The 25,588-nt window shown below is 39.6% G+C and overlaps 1 protein-coding gene across 1 annotated transcript; it reads left to right on the top strand.

The window, feature by feature from the left end:
- Window positions 1-473: 473 nt before the first annotated feature.
- fbxw11a (F-box and WD repeat domain containing 11a) lies at window positions 474-24,543 on the top strand. The gene is made up of 13 exons (XM_088294554.1): window positions 474-633; window positions 9,434-9,502; window positions 10,473-10,692; window positions 11,424-11,610; window positions 11,817-11,907; window positions 12,151-12,288; window positions 14,996-15,114; window positions 17,154-17,403; window positions 17,636-17,754; window positions 20,151-20,261; window positions 20,347-20,425; window positions 21,084-21,248; window positions 23,232-24,543. The coding sequence occupies exons 1-12, from the start codon at window positions 517-519 to the stop codon at window positions 21,243-21,245; spliced, it is 1,662 nt and encodes a 553-aa protein (XP_088150680.1). The 5' UTR covers window positions 474-516; the 3' UTR covers window positions 21,246-21,248; window positions 23,232-24,543.
- Window positions 24,544-25,588: the final 1,045 nt, after the last annotated feature.

The raw sequence follows: 25,588 nt of genomic DNA, 5'->3' as shown, positions 1-25,588 counted from the left end.
TCGTAAAACACTACGTTTTTTAGCCACAGTGTGGAGAGAGCTAGTGCATTTAGTCAGGCCTCTATATTCAGCTGAAATGGACAATGGAATTGAGAGATACACTATTAATGTAAACGTTCTTATATTGATCACCCACACAAGGAAAAGATGGAAGACTTCGCTGACTAATCCTTTGAGTAAAGGGATGTGAAATCAAGCACCGTCAACGTGTGATCGCACTCTACATTAAGTTACCTAAGATCCTCACAATAAGCAACGTAGATCGATTTTATTTTAGCTGGATCCTCTTCGGGATAGCAACAGCATCTTGAGCAAATGACCTTTTGTTTGGGGGAGTCACCGGGGAAAGCCTTAGTATCTCGCTCGGCCAATAATCAACCATTAAATTCGTGTTAACCACGCCCCGTTAGGAAGCAATGGTTCAATCACCGCGTTGGTTCGACGCATGGGCGTTCCCATCCCCCACCCTCCCTTTTCACACCGTCCTACCCAATGCTGTGCGCTTGAGCAAGGCGAATGACGTCTCTACATTTGCGGGCCGCCGACGCAGGGCTGGGTTTCCATTTTCAGAGCGAGTTTCGGGGGATCGTCAACATGGAGCCGGAGATGGAGGACAAAACGTTGGATCTGATGGTAAGATGTGTTCCAGTGGGACATCGCGGACACGCGGGGTGTTCTCGGAGTTGTCTGGGGGACGCGTTGCTCGCTGATTTGAAAGGAAGAACAACCCGAAGCGGTTTGTCTGGAGAGGCGGTGGAGAAAAGTGGGGACCGGGAATCGAAGGGAGGGCCTGAAATTAGCGATACATTTCTAGTAGTATTGTGGATAACTAATGTTATTATGTATGTGACTTGTACTCGTTGTCATCTGGTGGTTGTGAACAACATATCGATTCTGCTACCGGTGGCAATTCGCGTTGTCTACGGCGGATTCGCGCAGCCGTCGGCCGAAGACAGCTGAGGTTTCTCGGAGTAGTGTTCACTGCGGTGACGCTGCGCCACTTTAACTGGGCCCTGTCTGGGCATTAGCTATCCAGCTAGCACTGGCTAGGGAACGGTGAAGCACTAAAATGAACACTTATGTTTACATATTGGTTGTGTGTTGAAAGTCCTCACGGTAAAAGATATGTGGACATGTCCAGTAGTTTCCGAGGCCTGTGGAAATATTGCTAAAATAATCCTAAAATGAAGCATGGCTGTTTATATTTTTGAAGTGCGTAGAAGGAAGTGTACTGCTTTTTCATTCATCTAGCATTACGGTTAGCGAGGCAGCAAGTTGCCATGTAGCTAGCTCGCTAGGTTTACTTGACATTCCTTTCCATATCAAAATAGACATTAAGTTGAGGCAGGAGTAGCCGTTTGTCGTACTAAACATAGCCAATAAGCCGCCATTCTAAATGCAGTTTCTTACAATGCGGCTCATTTACTGTTTATTTAGCTCGTGTATTACTGTTTATGTCAGAGGATTGGCTATCTCCAAAAGCTAGGCGGCTAGGGTACAGTTAGCTTAACGAAAGCTATTGCTACAATTACACTGGTTGAAATGAAGGGTTGCTAAAGTTATGATACCTCTTTTTGATAGTTGCTACATAATCGACATATCTCGGTATCTTCTCTTTGGTTTGTTTATGTAGCGAGGTGGAATTGAAATCGAGTTTAAAAATCAAATACATGCTTCATCTGTTGATGGAGGTTCCAGTCAGATATCATAACCGAAAATAACATTTACTATGAAGTCACATGTAATGTTCTTTAAGGGTCAGCTCTACAGCATCTTTACAATTCGAGTAACGTTAGTGATATGACGATTTACTAGCAAGGACAATGAGTAGATTACCCTCAAAACATGTGTTGGCGAGTGGCTAAAATTTCAACCGAAACTGTTATTACTTTTGGTAAAAGAAATGCTCATGTGCACATTTACAAGTTAGACTAGTCTGTGTTGTATAAAAGTGATGCTTAACTGAAAGTGTAATTAAAAGTACAACCCGAGGCTAGGTCAACGTGCTGTATACAAGTGATGCTGAAAAGGTATGCTATTTGTCTAAAAACAAATCATCTAAACGTACAATTTGAACCTCGGACCTGTTTACGTTTGACATTTGGCAGTTTTATTCTATTAGTGTCGATATTTTCAAGTGAGCAGGACTTCAACCATTGTGTCGTTCAGGGTCAGGTGTTTTTGTTTTTGGTTCGGATATTTTCTTGTAATTTTTGCCACAGTGTTATTCCGTTATTGTTTATGGAAGAGCAATTGACAGGAATATATATATAACTGACCGGCTAATCACAGTGCCCCTCCCACTCCTCTGCACACCCACTCCTCGTTCACAGCTAATATTGCTTCTGTGAGTATCAGTCAGTATTTTGTGTGCGAATGAGTGTGTGTGTTCCTGTGCTCACTGTGCAATGTGTGTAGCTCTAATACTGGTTTTTCCCTCCTCACTATTCCCCCAATTCCTTCCCTACTCTTTTCCTCACCTTTGATGGACACACACTCACAACCTCCTGATTCCCAACTAAACACTATTTATTTACTCATTCATTTTTATTGTATTTTGACACATCTACACCACATGAACTCTTGACTAATTGTATCCACATGTCAATTGATTGCTCCATCCATTCGTTCCCTCACCTCCTCGGTTTCCTCCTTCCATTTTCCCTCATCATCACTTCCTCCCTTCTCTTTTTCTTTACTTCACATCTATTTCTCTCTTGCTCTTCCTCCCTATGCCCTGTCCACGTGGGTCACCTCCTCCCTCCCTCCCTCTCTCTCTCACACAGTGCTCTGTGCCTCGCTCTCTCTGGCTGGGCTGCTCCTCGGTGGCTGAGAGTTTGTGTGCACTCAGGTGCCTGCAGAGCATCCCCTCCACCCGGGCTCACAACCAGGTTCTGCCTCTCTCCTCTTAATTCTGCTGCTCCTCCTCTACCTAAAGCCCACCCCCCCCCCTGCCATGTCCTTTTACTTTTCTTTCAACATAACTTCTAAGCATCCATGGAAACCCTCATCTCACCTGCCAACCTCCTTACCTGTTGTACTTTCCTCCACATTTGAAGCACACTGCTCTCAGGTCCCTCCCCGGTGTGTTGCTCGCCTCTCCCTGCCTAAAACATTAGTTACAGTATCCTAAACTCTAATTGACCACATTTATAATCGACCAAACCCAATTGGTCACGGCCACTGCACTCCGTGATTATGTCATTTAGCATTAACCTTTAATTGGCTATTTCCTTATTGCACATTGAAGTGAAGACAAACAGCCATCTTCATTCTTCTGCCTAGAGGTGTGAGGGCTGAGGTGGGGAGGGTCTTCTTTTAAGCCCTGAGAGACTATATCTGCTTGCTTGCCTGCCTGCCTGGTCAAACTTTTTATCTTTTCCTTCCCTCTCTCCTGCTCTGCATGATCATCAACACCAGCAAGCACATCTTGGCTTCTTAACCCTTATGCTTGGGTCTTGGGACCAGACGTTTTTGTTTTGTGTGGATGCCTCTGTGGCAACCACTGATAAGTTTGGTTGTTGTTTTTTTCTCAACATTAACTAGGGAAGGACATAATTGTCATTTGGTAAGGTTTGTGTTGATTTTGGGGTATTGCTTGTTGAGCAGCCTCGTCTATAAACAGTTGAGGCGACATGGAGTGCACCACTTGGGTAGAACCAGAAGAGACGCTGTGGATTCGTTGTGATCTAGTGTGCGGTCTAAAGAAGAACAAGTTGGTTATGAGAAGTTTATCCCCATTCACACCGACCCCGCTATGACACAATATTTTCAGGAGTTCAGAACATTCAGAGATATATACTCTCATCCCTTTTAAATTATAAAAAAAAAAAACAACAACACTAAATACCTGGGTTTAAACCAGTGGTGTCCAAACTACAGCCCACCATCCACTTTTTTAGGGGCCTGTGGCATATACTAATAATAACTTTTGACACAGTCCTAATTGATGTTTAAAAAAAAAGTATGTGCCATTAGGTTTAGAAGTGTAGCTGTCAAATGTGTATTTGGGACTACCACTACCACAGGCTGCACTGCTAATAAACCTTTGTAAATCTACAAATAAATAAATTTACAGCTAAAATAATAACATGTTTTCTTCAGAACACTGTGGAGGACAAAGATAAACCAGTTTCGTAAACAAAAACAAAACTACATCCACTTTCTGCTGCTGATTTGTGAACATATCACATTAATGATCCTCAAGTATCGTCATCTTACTTCAGCCTTTTCACGTTTTGGTTCTGAATGTGGAGATTGGATTCAGCTGCTCTTCAGTTCTAGTCGGATACAGAAACACAGCCCACTCCAAATGTGTGTGTGTGCGTGTGTGGGGGTGTGTGTGTGCGCGTGTATATATATATATATATATATTATATATATATATATATTATATATACATATACACATATATATATATATATATATTATATATACATATACACATATATATATATATATATTATATATACATATACACATATATATATATATATATATATATATATATACATATACACATATATATATAGATATAGATATATATACATATATATATACATATATATGTATATATATATATATATGTATATGTGTGTATATATATATATATATGTATATGTATATGTGTATATATATATATATATATATATATATGTGTATGTATATATATGTATGTGTGTGTGTGTGTGTGTGTATATATATAATATATATATATTATATATATAATATATTATATATATATATATATATAATATATATATCTGCCTTTAACAGAAAAGCCTTAAGTTAGATGTTTTTAAAAATAACATTATATGAACAATATATTGTTTGTCTTTATCTTGTTACATAGGTTTTATTAAAACCAAATCAAATTGGCCCTTGCATGTTACTATATTTTTTATGTATGCTGCCCCTTGATGAAAAAGTTTGGACAGCCTTGTTTTAAACCAGTGAATGGATGTGTTGACTTTACCACTGCACATTGATGATTATAGCTAGAAGTGGAAGAATCAGCATATTTTGGCATGAACAACATGGACGCCTCGCTGAACATCTCCAGCTGTTGTGAAATGCGCTATATAAATAACTTTGTATTGTATTGTAAATCAACAAGTGGTAGCTTTGTGCAGCAAACCAGAAGCCGTGCCTCAAGCGTGTGGAATTATTTGATTAAAAAGACTGGTAGCCTGGCCACTTACAAGTTATGTCGAGGCTATCCTCAGATATAATAAAACTACAAATCCTGTGATTGCCCATCTGAAAAGGATTCTGCTAACGCTAGCTGAAAACCAAATGCCCTCATGTTGCAGTAAAAACACAGTAAGTATCCTGTTGGGCCCACTTGGATGACAAAACAAAGATAAGCAGCAGTTGATCAAAAACATTTATTTATTTATTTACTTTGGTTAAAATTGATTGGTTAATGACGACAGCAACTGTTTTGCAAAAGCCTTTATCCCGACGACACACAGCAAGCACTTCTTCCTTCTCCCAGTTGTGCCATCCCACAATTCACCCGTCCAATGAAAATTGCCCCTAGACACTTCATGGTTTCACACAGTTTGATCTTAAAAAGTCTTGCAACAGTTCATATAACATGTTCAGGTTTGCTACCATACATTATTGCTGAGCATTCCCACATCAGGTAAAAAATTGCTTTGATTGCATTTATAAGCGAGTACAGACCTAGCAGTTTGTGATATGATTGGTAGTAGGGGTGCACGATATGCAGAAAACGTGCAATATCTGTTTAAAATTGATTCAATTAGATGTATGTGTATTAAGACTCAAATAAGTCAATGCAACTATGAAAAAGTCAAACAAATTGGTCAGTATAAAGATTAAATAAACTTTTTTAAACAATATGCTTTGTAGGGCTGGGCGATATGGCTGAAAAATGATTCAGAATATAAGGATTTCATATCAGATAATGTTTTTTTTTTAACCTTTAACTGTTTTTGATTTCGTTGTAATGTGCAGTTTCACCTCCACCTGTGCATTGCAAATGCTGATTTGCATAAGATGCGACCCCAAATCAATATTCTTAATACTCTTGCATAAGCCTTCATTCAGTGTTAATACATGTCGTGAACTACTCACACCTGTTCGACCTGATGCCCTCTGGCAGGCGCTACAGGTGCATCAAATCGAGGACCAATAGACTGAGAAACAGTTTCTTTCCGAGAGCCATCTCTATTCTGAACTCTCACACACACACGAGAACACCCTTACCTTGCAGAACAGCATTGTGATGTGTTTTTATATACCCTATTCAGTACTAAATTCCATTGCACTCTCTTATTTATTTATCTAATTTATATATTTGTCTGTATTATTGTTGTATTGCACTGGAGAGGGGAGCCCTCTAATCTCGTTGCACACTTGAGTACAATGACAATAAAGGGATTTCTAATTCTATATGTATGTGTATGTGTATATGTGTATGTGTATATGTATATATGTATATGTATGTATATATATGTATATGTATATATATGTATGTATATATATGTATATGTATATATATGTATATGTATATATATATGTATATGTATATATATGTATATGTATATATATATGTATATATATATATATATATATATATACATACAGCCCGATTTAATTTCTGGCAGTTTCTGGAAGCTCGCTGTAGTTAGCACATTTAGGCTACCATGTGCATCTGATGGAATGTCACATGCTTGTCCTGTTGTGCTACCCTAACATATTGTGTCCACTGTGGATTATGGTGGCATTAGTCAACAAACTTACATTTATTAAACCCACTCGCAAGTTGCGCAGTTGGTAACGTTCACCACAACAACATAATTATACAACATGGTTGGGATAAACATAAATATATACTATATTGACTGTAAAAATTCGGGATCTAACGATTTACTCAAGCTTCAATTAGATTTTAGATTTAGATTTTAAGTTCCCAATTTCAATTTGACCCCCCCCCCCAAATGAATAACTAAGTTTATAACCAAAATATTTGTGTGCCCTGCGATTGGTTTGCAACCCGTTCAGGGTGTACCCCACTACTACCTGAAGACAGCTGAGATAAGCTCCAACACACCTGCCACTCTTGAGGATAATGAATGGTTAGATGTTTTTATTTTCACATCTGTATTTTGTCCTTGTAACAAGGCGTATCCTTTTGTAACTTTACAAAAAAACTTTTGATAACTCCATAGTAATAATTGTTTAACTACATTTTGGTCTTATCACTGTTTTGTTAGTGCCATAACTAAACATGAAATTAAATAAATGTTCGATGGATTTGACTGTTATCATTACAAATCCTTTTGTGATCAAAATTTCCACATCAATTCTTTTACGTTTTTACTTCGATGCATATTTTAAGCAGTTTAAATGGAGGCATGATATGGAGACACACTGTGCTTTCTTTTATTAAGTCAGTTTGGAAAATAAAAGACCTGGCAAAAAGACATCACTGCAGTTCTTTGCATCTTGGAGTCGCAACATTAGGCCCTACAATATGTTTGCGTACCACAACAGGACATCACAGCGGCATTCAATCAGACGCATGTGGTAGCCTGTGTGCGCTAATTACAGCTCGCTTCCATACACGACTCTCCCTGTGTCCGAAATTCAAGCGGATATGAGCCGCAACGTGCTTCCTTTTTTGGCTCCCCGTTTATCACTCCTGTGCTGCCATGAAAAGGTTTACATTGTATTGAGTAATTTAGTAAAATGCGCCCGCACTTTCAGACTAACGTGAACATGGGTTGGCCATGAAACTCAAGTGCCCACAATAGAGACATGAGACAGCGGCAATGGTTAACATAACGTTTTAATCATGTGAGGTGAAAAGGATGAAATGAAGCATGTTAGAAAGCTGAAAGCTAGCACGGCAGCGTTAGCGCTGCTCCCCTGTCCTCTGCTGTCCATTAAGAAAATCTTAATAACCATTTAAACTGCAGGCTTTGCTGTTACAAAATTGAGCTTTCTCAAAATGTGATTGTATTGCAATCAATCATTCAGCCCTACTTTAAATAAACTGTTCAACAGTACAGCCTATATTAAGGGCTGTGTATCAAACCTCTGTCGTTAGTCTTTTTGGGGGGTTTTGCCACTCGCTGAAGTTAACACGAATGGCAAGTGGCGATATCTGCTGCAAATCCATGCTCCATCAAATATTTAATGTCAGCTATGTATTTGCGTTTGTAAACCAAAATTTCTCAACTTTTATATCTACACAATAATATGGCTCAAAATACGTTGATTTATTTGTAATCATTTTATCTTTGCAATATAGAAGAAAAGGCAGACATATGCACGTAAATGCAATTTTTAATGAAAAGAGCAAGAAAGAAAAATAACTAGATTTTTTTGGGCTGCTGTGTTTCATGGGAAATGCCTACTTTTCACATTTACATAACATGATACTTCCATTTTTTACCCTAAAATTTACATCACCCAAGGCACCATTGATGTGAAGGGATCCAATCATACCGTAATATGAACTTTAGGCCAAATTGCTAACCCCTCAGTCCCTATTTGAAGCAAAAATACGAAAAGCAATTTACATAAGAAATTATATTTACAGTGGAGCAAAAAAGTATTTAGTCAGCCTCCAATTGTGCAATTCTACCACTTATAAAGATGAAAGAGGCTGGTATTTTTCATCATAGGTGTACCTCAATTTTGAGAGACAAAATGGGGGAAAAAATATCATAAAATGTGATTTTCTGAATGACCAGAGAGCTGGGACCAAAGTAGCAAAAGGCCACCATCAGTACCGGACTACGCCACTAGGGACACAAAAGTAGAACTTTTTGTTAACAACTCCTCTCATTGCGTTTGAAGGAGAAACAGTGCTAAGTTGCATAGAACGAACACCTTACCTACTGTTAAGCGTGGGTGTGCAAACCTCCTGCTTTGGGGCAATTCTTCTGCAAAGGGACCAGGACTACTGATCCGTGTGAAGGAAAGAATGAATGGGTCTGTGAATTGTCATATTTTCAGTAAAAACCTCCTTCCAGCGGGAAGGGAATTGGAATGAAACAAACATAACAATGAACTTGTGCTCAGTGTAGATGAGGGTACACGATAATCCGTGTATTACCAAAGCCACTATCTAATATTATATTCTCTAACAGTACCAAAGCTCGTAACGGCCAAGTCATTGTTTAATGTACTGTAGTCTTCCTTTGTAGCTGTCATCGTTTTCAAGCAAGAATTTTGGTTGTGTTGATCAGGTTTTCCACATGGTGTGTGCGTGTACGCATGTGTGTAGACATACTGGCGTGCACGCAAGTCTCAGTACCCATAAAGGTTACCCCTCCTTGGCTGTTTTCGTGGCACTTCTTTGTCCATCTCTAAGCACTGGCTCAACGCAGTGATCTTAGCAAACTGTCAACTGAGAAAAAATGCACATTTGATCTATTTCTCCCCTTTTAAACAGAATACGTCGGGGATGGAGTCACAGAATCTAGTGGATGACCTGTCGCCAAAGAAGAACACGGTTCTCAAGGTATCTTCCGGGGCTTGGTGTCAGTTGAGCCTTACTGTATTTATTGTTTGTTTCAAAACTTACATGACAGTGTCACATTCATCCTCACCTCTTTCATAATCACAATGTTTTCTTGCTCTTCTTCAAACTTGTAGGAGTTGTCCGGTAAAAAGCATGAACAGAATAACACGAGTTGACTACTGCGGCTGTGTCAAAATGAGAAAATGTTCCTTATTCGGGCAAGGCTTTCAACCCATCTTTTTCATGTCCAAACCAAGCAACTTTAGCACAATGGAGCTGGAACACTCCACGGCACATTTTAGGGGCGACACCTTAAACGTGTTAGCTTCAAATCATTCAACGCATGTCCCATACTAAATGATGTCAAATTATTTAGAATTGTCTAACTGTCCCTGTTTATAAGTGCATTATTAACTGTTAAAGCCGTAGCTTCAGTATTCGTAACTGTCATACAAGTATATAAACAATATATCGCGATATAATTTGCTTGCATTAAAATAAAATCTGCTGTGTGATTGGCTGGCAACCAATTTGTGGTGTACCCTGCCAACTGCCTGAAGACAGCTGGCATAATGGATGGGTGTATAAAATAACATCACCCCTCCCTTTTAGGCATGGGTATTGTTACGATTTTAAAAATAGAATTACTCTTAACCATACAGCTTATAGATCTGATTCTTACGCTATCACTAAAGCTACCAGATGGGAAGGTGCTGTAAGCCCCTGTGAGATTTTGTAAGTGGCAATACCTTGAAATTTTATCTCAATATGAAGAGGTATCAGGGTAATATGACAAAAAAAAGTGATACGTAGGAAGTGATAAAGCTACTGCTTTGTTTGCTTTATATAAAGTTATATTGTATTGGAATTTACAATGTACACATTATTATGATTATTTAGTAGTGTGTTTCTATGTAGTATGCTATTCTGAACCAATGTCAGTCACTCAAACGTCTTCTACTCTTCACAGCTTAGTAATGGTCCTGTTGTGGGGTCCCGCAAGCGCCCGTCAGAGGGGAACTACGAGAAAGAGAAGGAACACTGCATCGCCCTATTCGACCAGTGGTCAGAGGCTGACCAGGTGGAGTTTGTTGAGCGACTGATCTCCCGAATGTGCCACTACCAGCATGGCCACATTAACTCCTACCTCAAACCCATGCTACAGAGAGACTTCATCACAGCGCTGCCAGGTACGAGAACCAACACAATTGCCCTATACAGTGTCGGAATTGTAAATGTGAGAATCTTACTAGTGAATGGATTCAATGTAAAAGTTGCTTTTGGGTGGCCTAGCCCCCCTTTTTTGTTGTTGTTTTGATGGTTGGGATTGTTTTGGGAATGAACATGAACATCGATCCACCCATTTTCTTTACAAATTGTCCTCATTATGGCTGTTGGTCAGCTGGAACCTCTCCTAGTTCACATTAGGTGAGCGCACTCCCAGGATGTGTCGTGAGGGGCGGCGTGGCTCAGTAGTAGAGTGCTCGTTTCTCAACCTAGAGTTTGTGGGTTTGATCCCTGGCCATAGTGACCCTAACAAATTAACCTTGGGCAAGATACTGTAAGAGCTATACAAGTGACCGCCCATTTACTATTTTGTCAGCCCTTATAGACCAAAAAATTAAAAAAGAAACATTCACAATTAGAAAGTGCAAGTAAATTTCTCCATGAAAGCTAAAATGCATGTTTGTGTCATGTGGGAGGAATACGGAGTACCCATATAAAATCCCCACAAGCACGGGGAGAACATGCAAACTCTACAACGGGATTTCGATCTCCAAGGATGGGCTAACATATCGTTTCCCAAGTTAGATATCCAGAGGTTATCTGTGGCTCTTACTATACATATAAAATGTAATTTTTCTCTCATGTTTCAACATCATGTAAGTAAATGTGATCCCCACTCTCCCTTCTTCTACAGCCCAAGGCTTAGATCACATAGCAGAAAACATCTTGTCTTTCCTGGATGCACGTTCGCTTTGTGCAGCAGAGCTTGTGTGTAAGGAGTGGCAAAGGGTAATCTCTGAGGGTATGCTGTGGAAGAAGCTCATAGAGCGCATGGTCCGCACTGACCCACTATGGAAAGGACTGTCCGAAAGACATCAGTGGTGAGAATGGGCCCCTTTGTTAAAGTCGACTTTGCTGTGTGTACTTTAAACAAAAGTAGCTTGTTTGTCTTATAGTGTTTATCATTCATTGATAGATATAAATGAATGAATAGAAATTAATAGATTGGTAGACTCTATTACTGTTTTATTATTATTAGGACCTTGTAAAATAATGATTAGAAAACTAATCATGCTTTTTCTCGTAGGGAGAAATACCTGTTCAAAAATCGCACATCTGAAGTCCCGCCCAACTCTTATTATCACTCCCTTTATCCCAAAATCATCCAAGACATAGAGGTAAGTGATTCCAAAAGGAAAGGTCAATGTTTATTCAATATAGTCACATTTCTCTTATTCTAGCCTATTTTGAGTTACCACGTTACCACGTCCTGTTTTACAATGCTTTGTTTTGTTGTCGATATAGCACATTACTTTGTCATTGTACATGCTCAAACCAAAAGAGCTGTTTTGTCATTTCTGCTCGTTTCGGTCCCACTTCTAGCCTTGAGAAATGTCTTATTGCCTTTTTCTTTTCTCCAGACAATTGAGGCTAACTGGCGGTGTGGCAGACACAATTTGCAAAGGATTCAGTGTCGCTCAGAAAATAGTAAAGGGGTTTATTGTCTCCAGTACGATGACGACAAAATCATCAGTGGCCTTAGGGACAATTCCATCAAGGTTTGTGTGTATGCTTATTTGAAGTCGGTCGCACAAATGTATTATTTGCTACTACCCTACTGTTAATTCTGCAGTTTTAGAACATGATATTTTCATATACAAAGTTGAGTTTTATGTTATGTGACTGTTTCATCGCTGATTAATTTGAAGGGGGGGAAAACAGCTGATACCATCCGATGTTATTGCACGGGAATGTATATCAAGACTCATCATTAGAAACCTGTAGGGCTGCAGCTATCAAATATTTTGGTATTCGGTGTCCTATAGAAAATTATATCAAATAATTAGTTATTTAAATTAAAAAAAAAACGTTTTTCCTTTTTGGGTTATAAATACAGAATACAAAAAAAAAACATTCCCACTTAAAATGAATGACCAACACCAACTGGTTGTCATTTTCAGATGTTCAACAGTTTATGTTTAAATTTACAGCGTGCATAGCAGCACACTATTTTACTTTCTAGAAACATTAGTGAGATTATGGGTAAATCTCTCCCCATGGGCATTGATTTTGGTCTTTGAGACGGAAATGACGGTGGAATAACAGTCACAATTTTGTTGGCTCAAACAAAGCGCTTGAGTAAACTCTGCTTGTTGAAAAGCGATCATTTGGTATGACATCGTGTCAGACTGTCAGCATCATATTGTGCGAAGTCATTTACGTCTCCTGACTTTGAAAAGTAGTCCGACGCCTCCCGGCAGACTATATGGGGCACTTGAGCGCTGCTACTGTTTGCTAGCGCTTGCTAGTGCTGGAGCTGTTACTAAACGCTGGCAGCAGGCATCGCACAATGCGGCGTCAGCGTAGTTAAGTTGCTTTTTTTAACGCCCTTAATTAGCGATTGAACATTATTTCAGAGCGATTTTTCGTTCTTGTAGTCGGTGGCAACAGTTTGTGTTGACAAACATCCCCGAACAGAGTCAAGTCAGCCGTTAGGTTGTGACACACTGCTGGGCACATCTTCAAAATAAAAGTGTTACAGAGTTACCCGAATTACTCGAGGACTCTTTTCAGCCTAATAAAGTTCCATTACAGTACAGAGAAATGTTTCTCATGTTTCTAAGGCTCCCTGCCGACTGCACGGCATGATGCCCAATTTGGATTTTGGGTTCATTCCCATTTTTTATGTGCTCGTTTAAGTAATAAAAAAATGTGACTCTTAACGTGAACCTAATGCGTTCGTGATGTGACACAAAGCACAATGGCGAGTGGCACAGTGTTTATGGAAATAAATGTGGGTCTGCGTGTAGCGGCTCATCTTTTTATCATCTTAGATCGCAAGAGGCAAAAAGAGGTTGAAATATTTAGCGGAAATTAGGCGACATTCTTCGATTTCCTCATTTAATGGCGACGTCCACTAAAGCTGACGTCACGTCATTGCCGCTCACATTAAATGAACCGTCTGCGAGGCTGAATGACTACCATCATCACATACTGTATGTATCTATATGCTTCAGGTTTCAAGTGGGTTTGAATTAGTCAAATGTTTCTCAAACTGCTTCTCAAAACGACTTTGCAGATTCACAGACTATATTCATGAGTCTCCAGATTCTGATTCTGAATCAAACTCTTCTCCTGCCCGCGCCGAGTGCATATTCTACCGTTGATGACATATTGGTTGGATGTGTATGGATGAGCGTTCATAATGCAGACCCATCACATACATTTCTGATTTATACCCACGTACGAAAGAGGCTCCTCAATAGTCACAGCTTACGAGTCTACAAACTGTACTAGCATAAACTGATGGACATCACACACCTGCAAACAAATAGGTGCAGTTGTTTGACATAAAAGGCATCTTTTGGCATTTACTCACAATAAGACATATTGGAGAATACACACCAATTGTATCAGCATCGGGAGAGAAGTAGAAATGCTTTCACACTTTTGATGGGACAAATGTGGAAGTTTCAAATGCAGATATGAAGCAACAAATGAATTAAACCGCACAATACACAAAGATTCCACCAGATGGCTCCAAAGTATGCTTTTTTTATGGCTTTGGCCTGAGCACATAAACAAGAGTTCTAGAGAGTAATGAAGCTACTCGAGATTCCTTGTAATGCTAGTTATACTACTTAAATGACTTGTGGTAAACCAGTTTGTCTATTTTGTTGTACCTTTTTTTTTTAAACAGATATGCCTTACTGACTGAATCCAATCTCACATTGGTGCATTGGACTATAAAATACTTTAATACGTTAAACAACTTGCCTTAGTTTTGAATGATGTCAACATATATTTATGTGGTTATTTTCTGCCACACCTGCATTTTCAAGGAAACAACCTTTAATTTTCTAAATCTTGCCGAATCATCTTCTTCCTACCTTTTAGCATAAACCTGCAGACTGAGAGAAAGCATCGGATAAAGGGCTCAACTCCGTGTGGTTGTGTGCCCCACTTAAATGTCTGGCCTGTGAGGAAAGGAAGATGATAATGATGAGCAAAAGAGCAATAGTAGAAGAGCAGCGGATTTGTCATCTTATTGTTATACACGAGGCTGGTGCGCACCCAGGGCCGCTCTAAATTATTCTCCAAGCGCACACGTTCTGCTCGCCTCAGCAGTGGGGAAATGGGGCGTGAACAGAACACGAGCATCGCAATGACAAATTGCCTTTCTTTGCATGACCCAAATCTGCGATCATCTGAACATAACATAAAATTCTGCTCCTTGTATGTCCTCGTGTGTATTTCCACCTGCAGATATGGGATAAACAGTCACTGGAGTGTCTGAAGATTCTGACTGGTCACACAGGTTCAGTGTTATGTCTCCAGTATGATGAAAGGGTCATCGTCACTGGATCATCTGACTCAACTGTTAGGTATGAACCTTTTTACATTATTAAGGGAATCATGTTGTACCAAACTGCTCAAATTGTTGACAAAATTATAGCCGTCTTGTTCTAATCATTATCATGGTCACTATAAATGGGGCCGCAGATGGAGGAGATGCTTACACCGAACTAACCGTTTGGTAGGCGGCCAACTCGACTGACTGCAGCTCCTGACATTCTTCATTAGGCCGCACCTCTTAAAGGCCTATGGCAACACACATTTACTACAGTGTGTGTAACTTAATCACACTTTCTTAAATCCGTTTGTTTCTTTACCCTTTAAAGTGTGTATTTTCACATTGAATAGTGCAGTGCTATTTCTCTAAACATGTTTTGGGGGGCTAGAGTGGTTTAATGGCAATTCAATTCACTTCAATGTGCATTTAATGTAAGAGTAAATCAAGTTACATGCTTGGTTACGGAGCAAATTATACTCATTAATCAAGATACCGCTGTACGGTGAAGTCTTCAAAGTATGAGTCATGCCAGCCGAGAAAAAAACAAAAAAAAAAACAAAGGTGGTGCACTATGAACATAATGACTTTGACATCAAAGTGCAGCAGGAAAGCAGAGCATTGGTGGAGAAAAAACAAACTCCCAGTTCATTTTACCTGAACAGACAGTCTTTTGACAAAGAGTTAGTAAAAATATAGCGGAAGAACTCCTCTCAACTGATAAATGCAATCAATTGTTGCTTTAGTAGTAAGATGCAATCCATCAGATCAAACATTACAAACCAGCAACATTTAAAATCACCCAGGGATAATTCAATTACCATGATAGAATTTGATGCAATGGATTAAATAACTATAACAGTTTTGTGAAATTTGTTCAGAGTCACGGCAAATACCATGGTGAACTTCTCAATTCAGTCACGCGAGTTGGCTAAACCCTTGAAATTAGCCGCTGTCATGCAATTGAAAAAAAAAAAAAAAAAGCGAAAGCAGGGATGACTCCTTGTTAGCAAATTATAGACCCATCTTTAACCATTCCTTCTGATGCAAGATTGTGGAGAAAGTGGCTTTTAATCAACTCAGTGAATTATTTTCAAATGGAGGTTTTGATGAATTCCAATCAGGTTTCCGAACTCACCACCGTACAGAAACAGCCCTTTTATAAAAGTACTAAATGACGTAAGATTTAACACTGACACAAGGAAGGTGTCGGTGCTCGTCTAATTGGATCTCTCCCATGCCGTGAGTTTCATGATGCATTCAAAAACACGTGGAAATAAGATTCCTTCGCAAGACAACATGACCTGTTACCAACAGAACAACTCACGTATCCTAAACTTCTCAAAGTGAAACACTTTTTCCACCACTTCCACATTTTCTAAATTAAAACATAACTAAAAAAAAATAATAATCTGTTGACATAGGCTGACTTGGTGCTATTGTGCCCAACTTCTTTGCCTTGGAGAAAGTGGGCGTGTGTTAAGTCTGCAGGGGCCATGTGGCTCATCACTTTGTGACAAAGTGAGGACTGAGTCAATTGTATTGGGAGGGGCTGGTGCTGAGAGAGCAGGAATGCTCTGTGATGGGTAAATGGAGGAAAACCCCACTTTGTGGTGTTCTTGGTGTGGAATTAGCCTTTTAACCTGGCTAAAAGCTAAAAAAAAAAAAAAAAGTTGATTTAGCATGACGTCATGTGTTTATTGCCAGTCTATATTCTTTTAGTAATTTTTGTAAGGTACCTTTGTTTAACTGTTGTTTATAAATGGTTGGAGGCGTTGTCTCTGAAGCACATTGAGTTGCCTTGTGTATCGAATGTGCTGCCGTGCCCTGCCTTTTCTCTTCTGGCTTTCCACCTTTTCTTTATTGTTACTTATTGTGTGTGGTCGCCTGGGAAAATGGGACTATTCCCACTCAGTTCTTAACTTGCAGCAATGTTTTGCGCATGTGTTTCAGTACACAGTGTTAGACATTACCTCATGTGTGTAATCGTTCTGGCCAAGTCTCCTGTTAAACCTGCCTCCCTCCTATCATCTCCATTGCTTCTGTTTCACTATGGCCTCCCTTCTTCTGCAGGGTGTGGGAGGTGACGACAGGTGAGGTACTGAACACGCTGATCCACCACAACGAGGCCGTGCTTCATTTACGCTTCGCCAACGGCCTCATGGTCACGTGTTCCAAGGACCGCTCGATCGCTGTATGGGACATGGCTTCGCCAACAGACATAAGCTTACGGCGCGTCCTCGTGGGACACCGGGCGGCTGTCAACGTGGTCGACTTTGATGACAAATATATTGTGTCAGCCTCAGGGGACCGCACCATCAAGGTAATGATTTGTATGGATTTTTCTTTTCCCGTATCTTTGCCTCGGGTAGGGTTAATTAAATATTATTTACTAAATAACACCAAAGCCGACAAGCTTTTTATCTTTTCATTCTTCTGTCAAAGCTTACTTGACACCTTTTCATTAAGAGTCACAACATTTTTGTTGTAGCTTTACTGCAAAATGTCATCCTCGCTAATAATCTTTCTTATTGTTGATCTGTTGACTTGTGCAGGTATGGAGCACCAGCACCTGTGAATTTGTCCGCACTCTAAACGGTCACAAGCGGGGTATCGCCTGTCTACAGTACCGAGATCGACTGGTTGTCAGCGGCTCATCTGATAACACAATTAGGTACATATGATACTGTCAGACTCAACAGGTCTGTTTCCTTCATGAAGGCAAAAGTGCTGCGATGATATGTTGACTTTACCTGCACATCTGTTAACTGTTAACAGACAGTGTGACATGGATTTGAACATAGTTGATGGGAAGATTTCTGCAACACACAGGCACAAATATAATCGGGCTGGCTCATTACCATAAAAATGAGAGGACTTAGTCGTTTTACTGTAGGATACGGTTGGATAACCTGCTATTGCATCTGTGATTCAATTATTTGCCTTACCCCTAATTATTAATCTGCATTAATATTTGCATTTGACTGTCCTAATACTCGTCAGCTGTTTAAAAACTTAAATATAACTCACCATGTAAAATGTTTACCCACTCGCCTTTGTGTTTTGTGTAGCCGTGGTTGTGATCTATCATCTGTCTTTCAGCATGGCAACTTTTAGCCTTGGCGCCATTTTGTTTCAAATTAATATTGTCCTCACCACATGGCACAATGTTGAATGATCCCATATCTGTCTGCTATTGTTTTCTGTACTCAGATGTAGGGCTGTGACTAACGATCATTCTAATAATCCATTAATCGGTCCATTATTTTTTTTTCATTAATTGAAGAATAAGAAAAAAAAAATTTCTGTCACTGTATTAAAAAAACAGGACCTCATTTCTAATTGACAGTACAGACAATGCAGAAACATAAATTATGAGTCAGTTAATGGTTTGTTCCGGAACTTGTCTGAAACTGGGCAGATATGCTGATCGTTTGTTTTAAAGTCAAAACAGATGTTTGCAAATATCTTATTTTGATTATAGACGTATGTTTTCACTGATGACTACGGAAATCTGATGATAGATACTTTTGAAAGGCTGCGATTCCAATGATTTTGACAATTTTAAGTTAAGCAAAATCTCTAAACATTTAGTTGACTATTGAAATAGTTTAGATTAATTGGATTCATTGTTGCACCTCACTTAGATCTTGCGATGCAAGTACAATGTCTTTCATAATTATTGGCCCCCATGGTTACTAAAAGCCTTAAAATGCTTTATTTTTTATTGCAGGAGCATGCTCTCAAACTGAAATTGTAGAAATGGTTCACCTGACACAGAATCAAGCTATTCCCACGACCATTTTAGTCCCCAGACCTCAATCCCGTTTTGAATCTGTGGAGTGAGCTAAAGAGGAGAGAGCGCAGAGGAATGGTCAAAGCTCCGTCTTTCTGCATTCCCCCACATTGTGAAACATTATAGGAGAAGATTAGGATAGGATTAGATTTTGTTGGCAAAAGGGGTTATACAATGTCTTAAGAACAGCAGGGCTGCTAATAATTTTTTTTTTTTTTTAATTTTTGTATTTTGGTCCTAAAACATATTAGAAGCTATATAATGCATCTTAACCAGGGTGACAATAATTAAAGAGGGCAATGTAATTGGAGTGTATCCCTTTCAAAAGAGTACCTGACCAACGTCCATGGTTGATATCTTGCAAAATAGGCATAACAAGGGATGCACATCAGTGGTCTACAGTCGCCCATATAAACTGAAAAAAAATGACCAAACGTGCAGTACATAGCCACTCACTTGCTTTTAGCCAACAAGCACCTCAGGTTTTCTTGGCTTAATTACAGCAGTTTGATTGGTTTTCGATATGAAGTGACCTGGTGCTGTCAATGTAGTAGTTTACTGGATTGCTCTCAAAATGGAGATTGGAAATGGTTTTGCGCATATTTTGTGCACCGAGCCTAGAACAGTGTTTCTCAACCTTTTTTTTGAGCCAAGGCACATATTTCACATCGGAAAGAAAATCATGGCATACACAATTTAGCAAAACAATTCACAAAAAGTAGAAAAGTAGACTGGTTAATTATGTAACTTGGGCCATTAGGTGGATTATTTTGCTTGTTACTATATCAGTAAAACATTTATTTATTTTTCTGTCTAAATGATTGACATTGGGACCAATGATTTCCTGTGCACAAATGAGCATGACAACTGTTAGCATTTCACATATCATCTTTCAAACTATTGCCAGGCAACTGGGAACAATTGTAAATCTGTATTGATCTGTTATTGAGTTTTCTGTACCCCGGGTGCTACCTTGCAATATGTGAGCATGTCAACAGGTTGCCATGTTGGTGTTTTAAAAGTCATTCAAAATATTATAACAATTTGGTTGAAGTGGAAGTTTGAAATAGTTCTCCAAGGCCATCCCAACTCACAAATATTTCATAAATGTTGCTTGCAGATTTTGTACAGACCTAAAAAATGACGAATCCCGGGAGGATTTTTCTTGTAGAACAATTGAATGGTCGGCTTTCGGCAGAATCAACTCCATGTTAAAACTGTGACAGTGCTGCAATCCTCTTTTGCCATTTAAAAGTGTCTAATCCCTGTTACAGGTTATGGGACATTGAGTGTGGGGCATGTTTGCGAGTGCTGGAGGGTCATGAAGAACTGGTGCGTTGCATCCGCTTTGACAACAAGAGGATTGTCAGTGGTGCTTATGATGGGTAAGACTTCACTTCAACAGGCACTCTGCTTCTGCTTTCGTATGTATCTTTAGATCTTATGTTGTGGCATGTTTTTTCTCTGCAGTAAAATCAAAGTGTGGGACTTACAAGCAGCCTTGGACCCACGAGCCCCTGCAAGCACACTATGTCTACGTACGCTAGTGGTGAGTGTTCACACATGATGCATGTAAATAATATCTATGTCGTTCGGTTTCTAGCCTCCTCTTTTATAATGTCTCCAACTTGACTGGAAACATGATGCCGACAGTAACATTGTGCTGCAACGAGGCCTGGGTCTCAAAATGTAATATTTTTAATAAATTTAACTTTGCTAAGGTTCAATGTTTTTTATTTGCCCAATAGATTTCATTTCATAAAAGAAAAAGAGCTGTCAGGCTTACAGGAAAATGTAAACTTTAAATGTGAATGAAGAGAGAGACAAATGAAAAAGATTTTCAAAATGGCATTTTAAATCACTTTGGGCATGATGAACACAGCCGACTTGTTTCCCCCGCTATCGGATTTTGGCCCCTTGGATTTCCGACTAAAGACGCAGAGAGTTTTAAATGGGCCTTGGTATTCTTTACACTCTCAACGAACATGTCCAACATTCTTTACCGTGCAAACTACAAAACAAAAGAAAAACACAAATTGTGTCTTTTTAGTTTCACAACTACACATTTCAATCATGTACACACTACGCTCATTTCAATTCAATACAAAAGAATGTTTGCACCCAAACGTATTCCTTATAAAATTATAATGGTGACTGTACTTATTGCGACAATGTTTTTGAAGTGTACTCCTGATTTCTATCTGCAGGAGCATACTGGCCGCGTGTTTCGTTTGCAATTTGATGAGTTCCAGATCATCAGCAGCTCTCACGACGACACCATTCTGATCTGGGACTTTTTGAACGTCTCAACCAACGGCCAGTCGGAGGGACGGTCTCCTTCCCGCACCTACACTTACATTTCTAGATAGCAGGTATGCAAGCACGCGTACATTCACGAATGACTGAGTCAGGTCTCAAAGAAATCCTGCATTCCATTCTGTGTCTTCAATATGTGTTTTTATGCTGATATGGTGAAAAGATGTATAAACGTGCCTTCCACACTGTGTGCTCAGCTTTAAGTTTCTGGCTTCAGAAGAGTTCTCCACACAACTTGGAGTAATAAGATTTTTTTTTTCTTTTTTCGAAGCAGTGTAGAATGACTGCCAACTTAAACGCTGATTTCTTTCAAGTGTCTCAAATGTTCCATGTTTCCATACAATTGTGCCCGTCAATGAATGATTCCACAGTGTGCGCTTCACTCTCCGCGCATCTGGCCCTCCCGGGTGTGAACAGCTTTTTCCATCTGTGCTCACTGTTAAAAGAGAGAGTAATAAGGCAATGTTGCCACATCCATCCGATGTCAGGTTACTTTCTGTCCTCTCATGCATCCATTTCTAAGGATTTGCATAGTCACTGGTTGCTCTACTATTAAGAATTCTGTTGATTTGCGTAGAATTTGTCTTGAAGCCGCTGAGCCAAAATGGACTGCACTACTTCGTAGCAACAAGCAAGGCCTTCTTAATTCATTTTCAAATAGTTTGTGATCTTAAGAACATGACATCTGTGGGAAGACGAGTCATCTGGACAGCAGTTAGCACGTGCACACAGTACTTGGTTGTGGCACCCACCACAGAATAGTGCACAGGACAGCCCCGGGACAATATTTTGCTAGCGCTTGCTAACCCAGGAGCCGTCGCTAAACACTGGCAATGGACACTGAGCAAATAGCGTAATTGCAATTTTTTTTGCTGGACGTTGTAGTGTTTTTGAAGTCTGTAGCAAAAGTTTATGGCGGCAAACGACCACACACACAATTTGGAAGACAAGTCAATCAGCCGTTACACTATAACATGCTGCCAGGAATGACTTCAAAATAAAAATATACCTAGGCATTGATGTCCATATATTATTTAATAAGGTTAGTTTTATTTTGAAGTTAGCCTTTTTATCGTGTTGACGATGCGCAGCATGAACAAATGTTGCTTGATTGATTAGCTTGACTTCATCAATTTTCAGCATTGAGAAAATCTTTTTTTTTTCTTTCTTTTTTTTTTTTTTCTTAATAATACCACATTGCGGTACGTCTTGTGTGTTCCAGAGCTAAGGATACTGTGTCACCACATTATTTTTATCGACTGTACAATCCACCAAAATCTCTTTCTGGTGTTACTCCATCATCATCCACCACCACCTTTCCTGTTGGATTTAATTGTCACAGAATTGAAGTGTTTTATTTCCGGTGCCTTTGCTGTTGTGGCCACACGGCAACACATACATAATAAGTGGGTTGGTCATCGGCACAGTGCTATGTGAAAAGGCCCTTTCACACTGCTCAATGGGCTGTAAGTGTTTAAAACATGCACAGTTAAGAATTACTGCAAACCCTCACAAGTTGAAGGAATAGGGAGCAAGACCTGCTCCAAATAGCAAAAATCGACAACTGAGGACCCTACCACTGAAAATATTTAAACGTAATTGCCTCTAGATGCCACATGATGGTGTCAAAGGACTACTTTTGTCTGAATGGACGTCCTAAATGCACTTCAAATGGTGCCATAGTGCAAAAGCAATATTGCATGAGCAGAAAAACAGATAATCGGATTTTCCAGGTAATAGGCTAGGTTCCAAGAAATAGTGAATCACATAGCGTGAATATGTTAGGCTTCATTGTCTTCTTATTTTGCTGCATTGTCAAACCGTAAATATTAGCCAAATGCCAATCTTAATGCCTTTTTGATGGTATTTTCTGAAAACAATTTGATTGAGCAATTGCCCCTCAATTCACTGTCTGTAAAAACAAAATATTGTGTCTGCACATCCTGCGATGCTGACCCTTGGTACTCATATGTGGAATCGTTTTGAGCAGGTGTTTATGCCCACTAAGCGGACCATGACTGTGTTTTTCTTTCCCGCAGGTGGCTCCATCCACCGCACCCTGTCTTGTTGGAGCCCAGGGCTGATTCAGCTGATGGGTGCATCAATCATGGAACGGAGCCCATCTCTTCTCCTTCCTCTTTGTCATCTCTCTGTCCACCTCCTCGCCTGCTCGCACCTCCTTTCCGTCCGTTCCGCCCAACTCTGAACGGACCTCTAAACGTCTGCCCATTTTCTACCAGCACTGAGGATGCCTGGCAATAGAACCAACGCCACTTTCTCCAGGAAGCTGTCCTTCTACTAATTTATCTTTTGTAAACTAATGACAGTATTAACAGACGTTATATAAGTCACAAGTTCCCTTCTCCCCTTGCCCCCGAAATTTATGAAGCTTCTGCTCCTCAGTTTCCACGCCCTGCCAAAAGAGGCTCTACAGATAAGGAATTGCTTATAGTTCTATTTATATATTACATATACATGCATACATGCAAATGCACACAGAGTGGCACAGCTGGACAGAGAATGGCTGGAGCTGTGACGCAGGAGAAAGAGACTCTTTACTCAGCTCCAGGAAAAGGAGGGAAGGATGGGAAAGTCGGAGGGAGTGCGTGATGGTGAAGTGTGTGCATGTGTGCGTGCGCGCACACTCCCCTCTCACTCCCTCCTCACCGTTTCTCTCTCAACATTACGCATCCCTTCCTGCTTCATGTGCCCACCCTTCCAACCCCCCAGAAATGCACACTAGCTTGGAATATGGCGGCACACACAGGAGTGAGTGTGTGCGCTTATGTATGTGGACTTGGCAGAGCAAAGGCGTCAGACATGCATGTGAGGTTGCCGCGGATACAGCGTCCAGGCACACCTTAGCTATTTTTTTTTTCTCTCGCTAACTCTTATTTTCTTACTGTTTTTTTATAAATGTTATTTTCTAATTTTATTTCAGTATGTTTTGGTTAGTACAAAATTCATACTAGTCCTCAACCCTTTTTGCTGTCTTTCGTCATCCTTTCTTCTAACCTCACATCGTTTGTCTGTTCCCCTCACTCCACGTTTGAGCTTGCTTTGGTTACGAGAGAAGCTGGAATTCATTCAAATTTAGTTGTAAACAGACTTGTCTTGTTAAAAATTGTGTTGTATATTAAAATGATTTTTTAAAGAAGAAAATGACCTTATTGTGAATAAAGTACTTGACAGTGAGTGTTGAGCCAACTGTAACGAGGATGAGTGTCTGTTGTTATGTTGTGTGTTTGTGTGGGAAAGTGTGGGCAGATTTGCCCACTGCCTTCTCCCCATTTGCACATTCAGGATTTAAATAAAATATTTCTTTTCTAGCTGAGAGAAGATGGATCCGTTTTGTGAAGTTTCAAACTTTTATGCCGAAGCTGAGGTTAAAAGGTTACATTTAACCTATGAACTTAAAATGAACGCAGTTGGTCGAGTAACCGTTGGCTAATGTGAAGAACTTATGGGTAACTCATTTAAGTTGGTGGCGAAAAGTACCTTGGCAATGAGCTGGTTAGATTGTGTGACACATGAGAAAAAACTTGAGGCAAAAAAATCTTTGGTAGTGTTGCTGACCTGATAAATTGAGGTGGATCAGAAAATGCTGAAAGATTGCCAGTAGATTTTATATTTTGGCCTGCTGTCAAAAAATGTGCAATCTGATGTATGCATTTCTACAAGTCAGTGTTAGAATGGTAGAAAGGTTTCAATGGAATTTTCAATCACAATTTCATGCACAAACCTTCAATTAAAGAAACCAAAATTGTATAAGAAATTGTCATTTGGCTATTGTGTTCGAAATAAGTGTTTGAAAACCTTTGAAACCATGTATTTTAAATATTTAATTATTTAGCGATTTGACAGCACAGGACATTTTCATGTCACAGTACAGGCATCTGTGTAGATCAGTTTAATAGAATGCTTTCTATGATGTTATATTAGACTGAAAGGACTTTGACGCAAAGTATTGCCTTCACTAAAATCTATCCGAAACGATCGGGGATTCGTGACAATTCAAAATGTTAAGAAAGTAAAATAAGTCCAAGTAAAAACTGTTCTATGCATTGATGTTCTTCAAATGTTTGCGTACACACACTTGCACGGTACATGTATGTGCCAAATTGAATCTTTAACACACCCTTGTTATAGGGTTTTAACTCTTGTGTCATTTCCTTCATGAAGGACATGATTTACTGTGAATAAGCGCATTCAAACTCTTTGCATGGAGCTGATTGGAATGTGGAAAAAGTGTCCACCAGATGGCAATATGAACTCACTCAATTCCCACAGTGAGGTCAGAAACAACCTGTTACAGTAGGCCACACACACCATCTTGTATAACTTAGAGAAGAATGCATGTTTGAATAAATACAACAGTGCACATGAAGCAAGACTG

Source organism: Idiotropiscis lumnitzeri, chromosome 4, assembly GCF_059441095.1.
Source record: "Idiotropiscis lumnitzeri isolate Australia: NSW breed Sydney's pygmy pipehorse chromosome 4, RoL_Ilum_1.0, whole genome shotgun sequence".
NCBI classification, from domain to species: domain Eukaryota; kingdom Metazoa; phylum Chordata; class Actinopteri; order Syngnathiformes; family Syngnathidae; genus Idiotropiscis; species Idiotropiscis lumnitzeri.
Note: the sequence above shows the minus strand (reverse complement) of the source record. Positions and strands in the feature narration are given on the sequence as shown.